At 54.9% G+C, this 7,869-nt stretch overlaps 1 protein-coding gene across 1 annotated transcript in view; it reads right to left on the minus strand.

Annotated features, from left to right (window-relative positions):
- SMG9 (SMG9, nonsense mediated mRNA decay factor) overlaps positions 1-7,233 on the minus strand; it is a 23,800-nt gene extending 16,567 nt beyond the window's left edge. Inside the window, exons 1-5 of the mRNA XM_008069022.1 lie at positions 6,914-7,233; positions 2,842-2,997; positions 1,345-1,419; positions 989-1,253; positions 801-898 (exon numbers count right to left, since the gene is read on the minus strand). Coding sequence (XP_008067213.1) covers positions 801-898; positions 989-1,253; positions 1,345-1,419; positions 2,842-2,991 — 588 coding nt within the window. The 5' untranslated portion in view covers positions 2,992-2,997; positions 6,914-7,233. The remainder of the gene's footprint in view (positions 1-800; positions 899-988; positions 1,254-1,344; positions 1,420-2,841; positions 2,998-6,913) is intronic.
- Between the last annotated feature and the right edge of the window lie 636 nt (positions 7,234-7,869).

Consider the following 7,869-nt stretch of genomic DNA (forward strand, 5'->3'; position numbering starts at 1 on the left):
CTCATCTCTACAATAAATTAAAAATCAGCCAGGTGTGGTAGTGCGCACCTGTAGTTCCAGCTACTTGGAAGGCTGAGGTGGAAGGATCGCCAGAGCCCAGCAGGTCAAGGCTGCGGTGGCCGGGAGCAGCCACTGCACTCCAGTCTGGGCGAAAGAGTAAGACTCCAACTCAAAAAAAATAAAAAAATAAAAAATAAATTAATTAAATAATAGACCTCAGGCTGCCCAAGTCCAGGCTGCTGGGGAAGGAGTGAGGACACCTCTGGGAGAACCTGAGCAGGGAAATGTTGTGACGGGTCTGGGGGAGAAAAACCAGCAGACACGGGGATATGAGGACTGGGAGACTGGAATTAGGTAGGATGGTCCAGGAGCGTGAGGCCTGAACTAGAGCAGAGGCTGCTGGGATGGAGGGAGGACATCCAAAAAGTGACATTCAAAACTGCCAACACTGGGACAGCATGATCTTCAGTCACACAGAAGGGCATCCAGAAGGCTCCTGCTACAGGATGACACAGGAGATCTTGGTGCATCCAGGTGGCAGTGAGAGCACCCCTTTGCCGACTTTCAGCACCCAAGCCCACCTGCAGTGGTTCAGTATTTTAGCTTTAAAAACCAGCACAGCTGAGCTAGTTGAAATTCAGCCCTGGTTAGGTGAGAACTTTCTGACTCCCCCCTCTCACCAATGAAGCTGCCTGAAAGCTGTCCTGTTTGGTGTTGCCTGCCAAGCAGGGGAAGCAGGGGTGGAGGGACAGAGGGTGTGGGACTTGGGGCAGCTCAAGAAGGGAGGGACCCGTCAGTACCTCAATGGCACTATCACACCAATTCATCTGGTCATCCACCAGCTTGATGCTGTGCTTCATGCGCTCTGGGGGCAGCAGTTTGGCCTGGCCCACAACAGCTGGGGAAAGTAGGAGACAGAGAAGGTGGTGAGAGTCTGCATGGGAGGGGGCGCCAGTTCCCACCTCAATCCGGCCCAGTCCCCACTCACGGTCCATGGCTGCTGGCGCAGCAGTGCCCATGCCCCGGTTCTGGATCTGGTACACAGGCTGTGTGGGTCTCTGCCCCTCCTTCTCCCCCTTGGGGGGTGCAGGGGCTGCCGGGGGTGGTGGGACGGTGCCCTCGGGGGTGGAGGCTCCTGTGGCAGTCACAGGCCCCTTCCCCTCTTCGCGTGGCTTCATGAGGACAATGGGCTTCTCCAGAGGGGCTGGGGCAGGCGGGGCAGCAGGGGCTGCTGGAGGCGGTGGCTGCTTTGACTGGGGGGGTAAGAAAGTTTTGGTCAGTGGGGGCGATCCCTTCCCTAACTGCTCCTCTCCACTCTCCTTCTAAAGGTTCTTCCTTGCTCACCCGCTCTGCTGGAGGTTTTGAGAGGATGATGGGGGTTTTCTGCATGACGGAAGTGCTTGTCTCCTCGCTGCCATCCTGTGGTGAGGGAGGACAGTTACTCAGGGATGGCTCCCCAGCTTCCTGGACACTCTAGATGGCCTTTCTATGCCCCCATATATTAACTCCCTCAATCCTGCCCGGGACACTGTGAGATGGATACTGTTATTACCCCCACTTTACAAATCTTCATTTGCAAACTGAGGCCCAGAGAGGCTAAGCAGCTTGCTCAAAGTCACACAGCCAATAAGCAACAGAGCCAGGACTTGAACCCAGGCAGCCTGACTCCAGAACCACATCCTCAACCATTCTGTTCATATGCCTCTGCTAGACAAGCCCAGGTAGAAAGGAGCTAAGACTCTGCAGCCAGACAGATCTGGGCTCAACCTGGTCCTGCCTCCTGCTGGCTGCATAGAAAGGTGTAGAAAGATAACAGCATTTCCCAGAAGGACATATATGGACGAAAGATGGACTAAATGTTCTCATTCATGCTGTTACCCAAGAGAAGGAACGAGCACGAGCCCAGCTCACTGTATAAATTATGCCTCATGTGTGCAGTTTTATAGCTCAGAAACTGGCCCCAACGGCTGCCAACTTCTACCCTACCAACATCTGCAGGGTGGACAGTGTCCTGCAGAAAGACCTCAGGGCAGGTTTTGGCAGAGTCGTTTAAGCACAGGAGCGGAGTGAGGCAGGGCCTGGGTAAACTCTCGACAGCTACAGAATGATTCTAGGTTTGAGACCAAGCGGGGCCTGGATCTGAGCCTTGGCCCCACAACTCAATGACTCTGTGGCTCTGGGCAAGTCCCTTCACCTCTGGGGGTCATTTTCCTCACTGATGAAAATCAATCTATCATAGGCTCGACCTCATGGGGTAGCTGTAAGGGTCCAGGAAGACCCAAAGGACGTAAAGCGCTTGTTCAGTAAACAGATACAGTTGTTACTATTATTGCATAACTCTTTATACGAGCTTATGGCACCTCTCAGTTCAAACCCTCCAATGCCAATTTCAGTCAGAGTGAAATCCAAGCTTCTTTCCAAGGCTGACTGGGTCCTATATGATTGGGCTCAGGCACCTCTCCATCTTCATCCACTATCACTCTCCTTCCTCATCCACTGCAGCCATACTGGCCTGACCAGTCCTTGAACACAGCAGATACAGGTCACCTCAGGGTCTTCACACTTGCGGTTCTTTCTGCCTGGCACGCTCTTCAACTCCGGCTGTGGCATGGCTTATTCCCTCATCTCCTTCAGGTCTCTGCTCCAAAGTCACCTCTTCAAAGAGGTCTTCTATGGCTCTGTTATCTAAACAGACCCTTTATCATCTCTACCTTCTTACCCCATGAAGCCAGTCAATACATCCCCAGCTTCTGGACTACTGCCAGGCCCATGGCAGGTGCTCAGCAAGCATTTGCAGGACAACTGGATATAAAAATCATGCTCTTCGGTCCAGACACTCACCCGTCTCTCTCTTTCCCATGGGGCAATGTAGTCCCTCTCACGACCACCAGGCCCAGAGAGATTCTGGGGGCCACCAGGGCCAGGCTCCTTCCACCGCCGCCGCCGCTCTATCCCATAGAGTCCAGGCTGACTGTGTCCAGACTCAGACATGGTCACCTATGGAGGGAGACAGGGGCTTCAGGATGAGAGTCTCTACCCACTCTACTTGGCTTACCCTAGGTATATAAAGGCTCTTCCCCTCAAGAGAGATCTGTGGCTGTGGCAACTGCCCACTGGCTCCCAATATCCATTCCTGGCGTCATCCAAAAAGAAAACCCTTAGTTCTGAGGTGGCTTCACGGCCATCCAGAACGTACTTCTCAGCCCTCGTACAGTCAGGAGTGGCCACGTGACCAAGAACTCTCTGGCTAATGGTATGACACCAGAAGTGAGGTCTGACAGCTTTTGTGAACTTCCCTTCAAAGACACCGGCTCATGCCTTTTGCCCCTTCTTCTTCCTGGCTGGAAGAAATGTGGGTTTGGAGGCTGGAGCTCAAGCAACTTACTGTAGGTAAGCTTGAGCTGTAGGGCAGCTTACTGGAAGGTGCTGTGAAACAAGACACAAGGTTGTGGGGGGAGTGTCCTTTTTTTTTTTTTTGAGTCGGAGTTTACTCTGTCACCCAGGCTGGAGTGCAGTGGCAAGTCACAGCCACCTCAGCCTTGACCTGCTGGGCTCAGGTAATCCTTTCACCTTAGTCTTCCAAGTAGCTGGAACCACAGGAGTGCACCACCATGCCCGGCTAATTTTTTGATTTATTGCAGAGAGGAGGTCTTGCCAAGTTGCCCAGGCTGGTCTCAAACCCTTGGGCTCAGGCAATCCTCTCATCTCAGCCTCCCAAAGTGCTGAGATTACAAGCATGAACCACAGCATCCAGCTGAGGGAGTCACTTATTAACCCTGAAGTGCCTCCCTCTGGAGGCAGTGACAAACACACATCTATCTCTTACTTGTAGCCAAAACAATTCCTAATGATTACAATGCTTTCCAACATAAATAAACTCATAGGGTCAGGTTTATATAAAAATGAGATATTTTCCTTCTCAAAATGCAAAGCATTCCTTACAAATCAGCAGCACAACCCTCAGCCCATGACTCCCCTGATTACTCACTACTGGCATATGAGGGGCTCCAGTGTCTAGGGCCTATTTCACCTCCTACCACATTTCAGGGTCTCACTGAATTTCACTTCATTTCTAGGTCTCCCCTGTGTTGAGTCTATTTGAGATGTTACATAATGCAGGGCTACCCATGCAACCCAGTTTCCACCATGTATCTGATTGCAGGTCTCCAGGGAGACCCCGGGTGTTTATACATCACTCTAGGGAGGGACTTAACTTCTTCAAGCACTTAACTTTGAAGAACTCTCGGGGACTATCTGCTCTAGCTCAGAGGTCAGGCTGACAAACTGTGGCCTATGGGTCAAATCTGATCTGCCCTCTGTTTCTGTAAGTACAAAGTTTTATTGGAACATGGCCACATCCATCAATTTCCAAATTGTGGCTGCCCTCTTGATATAAGGGCAGAATTGAGTCTGCAGAGCCTGAAATAATTACTCTGGAGTCCTTTACAGAATAGTCTGCTGGCCCCAGCTTAGCTCTTAAGTGGCTGTTAAACCACTCTGATCCCCCCTCCCCTGCAGTACACAAAGACACCAGCAGGTCCCTGTGAGACCCTGCAGCCCCGAAGAACCTGTTACGGGATGCAGGGCAGCGTCTAACCTCCCATCCTGCTCTAGTGAACCCCCTAGGCCTCAGTCTCCCAGAGAGAGCAGGGCTGGTGCTCAGGTGCTTGTGGAGGACAACTTAGCTCCTAACCGACAGCTTTTAGTCCCTAACGGAGTCTCTCCAGAACTCGGGACTCCTCTCCCTTGCAAAGTGTGTGCTTACATGTGATTCTGAAACCATGACGGTGCCTAAGTGTCGGCTTCCATGCCTCAGCAGGGGTTGCCCAGCACAGAGGTGACTATTTACACATCTAAGGGAGACCCTTCCTGCCGGTGTCCCTTGGTGTCCCTTTGTGCAATCGAGTCTATTCATTAGCCTCTGTTGAGAGCTCCCCAGAGATTAAGAGCCCACCCACATGCAGCATGGGTACGCCAATGCTGTTTCCGGCTCCTTTGGGGGATCCCCAAACGTACAAAGCCAGGCAAGCATCCACCTCCAGGACTCCTATAGTGACCTCCCAGAGGCTAAGACACAATTCTCATGTTCCTTGGGGGCTTCCAGAGTACTCGAGCATCCCTTCACACTCCCTCAGGGATCCCCAGAATCGAAGTGTTGAAAATTACTTGGGGACGCTCCCGAATATGTACGCTATGTATGCCCACCCTGAGTCGTGCCCACCCAGAACTGAACAGTCTATTTACACCTTGTCCTAAGGACTCCCCAGTCCTTTTTTTTTGAGTCAGGAGTCTCACTCTGTGGTCCAGGCTGGAGTGCAGTGGCACACTCATGGACACTGCAGCCTCGACCTGCTTGGGCTCCGGAGATCCTTCCGCCTCAGCCTTCCTCGTAGCTGGAACCACAGGCGCACGCCACCATGCCAGGTTATTTTTAAAAATTTATTGTAGGGATGAGGTTTCACCAAGTTGCCCAGGCTGGTCTTGAACCCCTGGGCTCAGGCAATCCTGAGTGCTGGGGGGATTACAGGTGTGAGCCACTATGCCCAACAGGACTCCCTAGTACTTAGACATACATCGACAGGCTCTCATATGAGGCCCTCCCGGACCCCACGTAATTAGACAGTGATGTACAGGCCTCCCACAGGGAACCCCACAACTCCAGGGTTTTGTTTGTGAGTCAGGATCTCACTCTGTCATCCAGGTTGCAGGGCAGCGGCACAATCATGGCTCATCACAGCCTCCCCCTCCTGGGCTTAGGCAATCCTTCCGCCTCAGCCTCCCGAATAGCTACAGGCGCACGCCACCCCACTCGGCTAAGTTTTTGGTTTTCTTTTTTTTTTTTTTGAGTTGGAGTCTCACTCAGTCGCCCAGACTGGAGTGCAGTGGCTGCTCCTGGCCACCGCAGCCTCGACCTGCCGGGCTCCGGCGACCCTTCCGCCTCAGCCTTCCAAGTAGCCGGAACTACAGGCGCGCGCTACCACGCCCAGCTAATTTTTTGATTTTATTGTAGAGATGAGGTCTCGCCAAGTTGCCCAGGTGGGGCTCGAACCCGCGAGCTCAGGCAATTCACTCACCTCGGCCTCCCAAAGCGCGGGATTACAGGCTGAGCCACCGAGCCCGGCCAAGTTTTTGGTTTTTCATCCAGACGAGGTCTTACTATGCTGCTCGGGCTGGTCTCGAGCTCCTGGGCTCAAGCAATCCTCCTGCCTCGGCTTTCCAAAGTGCTGAGGTTACAGGCGTGAGGCACCGCGCCCGATCTCGTTTCTGTTTACACGTATTTGGAGGCCCACCCTAATATTTAAGAGCGTTCACAGCCGGGCTGGATGGCTCAGCCTGTAATCCCGCGCCTTTCGGAGACTGAGGTGAGTGGATTGCCTGAGCCCGCGGGTTCGAGACCCACCTGGGCAGCCGAGACCTCATCTCTACAATAAATCAAAAAATCAGCCGGGCGTGGTAGCGCGCGCCTGTAGTTCCAGCTACTTGGAAGGCTGAGGCGGAAGGATCGCCGGAGTCCAGCAGGTCGAGTCCAGCAGCCACTGCACTCCAGTCTGGGCGACAGAGTGAGACTCCAACTCAAAAAAAAAAAAAAAGAGCGCTCACAAGCCCTCTCGGAGTGCAAGCCCAGAAATCACGGCCCTTTTTTACACGTTATTGGTGCGCCCTCTCCAGGACTTCACGGGTAGTTGACAGGTTCTATTCGGGACTCCCAAAACAGAAGTTTCTGTTTACACGTAACTTGGGTCCCCGCCCTAGCTCCCGCCAACCCGGTATTTAACCGGCTGCTGCGGCGCCCTCGCACACCCGCCCGACGTCCGAGCGACCGTTAAACGGTCGGGGCGGGGACGGAGCGGTAAAACGATCGCGGCAGGGGCGGAGCCAGGCTCCGCCCCTACATGCCCCGCCCGCTCCTTACCGAAGGCGGCTGTTGATTGGCTCCTGGGGCGCGGCGCGCGCTCTCCCGTGACGAGAGGGGAGTGGGGGCAGGGACGTTCTACCACAAGCCACCGTCCCGTAAATGGCGTCTGGGAGCCGGGAGCGTGGGGGGAGAGAGAGAGAAAGCGGGCAGCCGCCACTCCGGAACCGGCCTCAGTGTGCAGGGTGTGGCTCCTAAAAAAGGCCGGCCCGAAGGAGGGAGGGAGAGGAAGAGGAGGTATCGCGGGGCCAAGCTGAGACCAGGTCCCGCGGGCCGCTGGTCTTGCGCATGCGCGGCGGGCTGGACGCGCGAGAACGGAACGTGAGCGCCGGACTGAGCATGCGTCGACGGAGGCGGTTGGCTCCAGCACGCCAGCGGATTACGGAGGGGAGGCGGGGGCTGGGGCCGTGGCGCCGACACATTGCGCGTGCGCGTCGCTGGGTTTGCGGGTGGGGGAATGCGCTGGTATGCAAATGAGGGTTGCCCCGGAGACTTCGGGTTCGAGTCCTGCCTCTGCCATGATGTTGGCGGGATGCGGTAGGGTGGGGCGGCCGGGAGGAATTTCGCCGTCCTAGACTGAGGGCTCAGAATACAGGGATGAATCAGCCCTGGCGTGTGCCCTGGAAGAGATCCCGGTCTGTGGAGGGAGACTGCTAGAGGATCAAATCACTTGGCAAAGGGCGCCTTTCTTCCGCCTTTCCATCCGGACATTCGAGGATAAGGGCACGGGGCGGGGGGGAGGGGGATAGCTGCAAAGGCAACGACGACCCCGGGAGAAGGGTGCAGATGGCTTGGGCCCAGGGTCCCCTGGCAGCAGAGTGGACAGGTCAGATCCTCCCTAAAGGGCCTCCCTGTGTTGGGCATGGGGACACGCGACCTTGTCGGGGCAGAACTACATTTCCGAACCCTAGGGGACTGCGGTGAAGCAGGGACCCAGGCAGGAGTCGAAAATTCAG

The sequence above is a fragment of the Carlito syrichta genome, unplaced genomic scaffold (assembly GCF_000164805.1).
Source record: "Carlito syrichta isolate Samal-C Ts95f unplaced genomic scaffold, Tarsius_syrichta-2.0.1 Scaffold311765, whole genome shotgun sequence".
Lineage (NCBI taxonomy): Eukaryota > Metazoa > Chordata > Mammalia > Primates > Tarsiidae > Carlito > Carlito syrichta.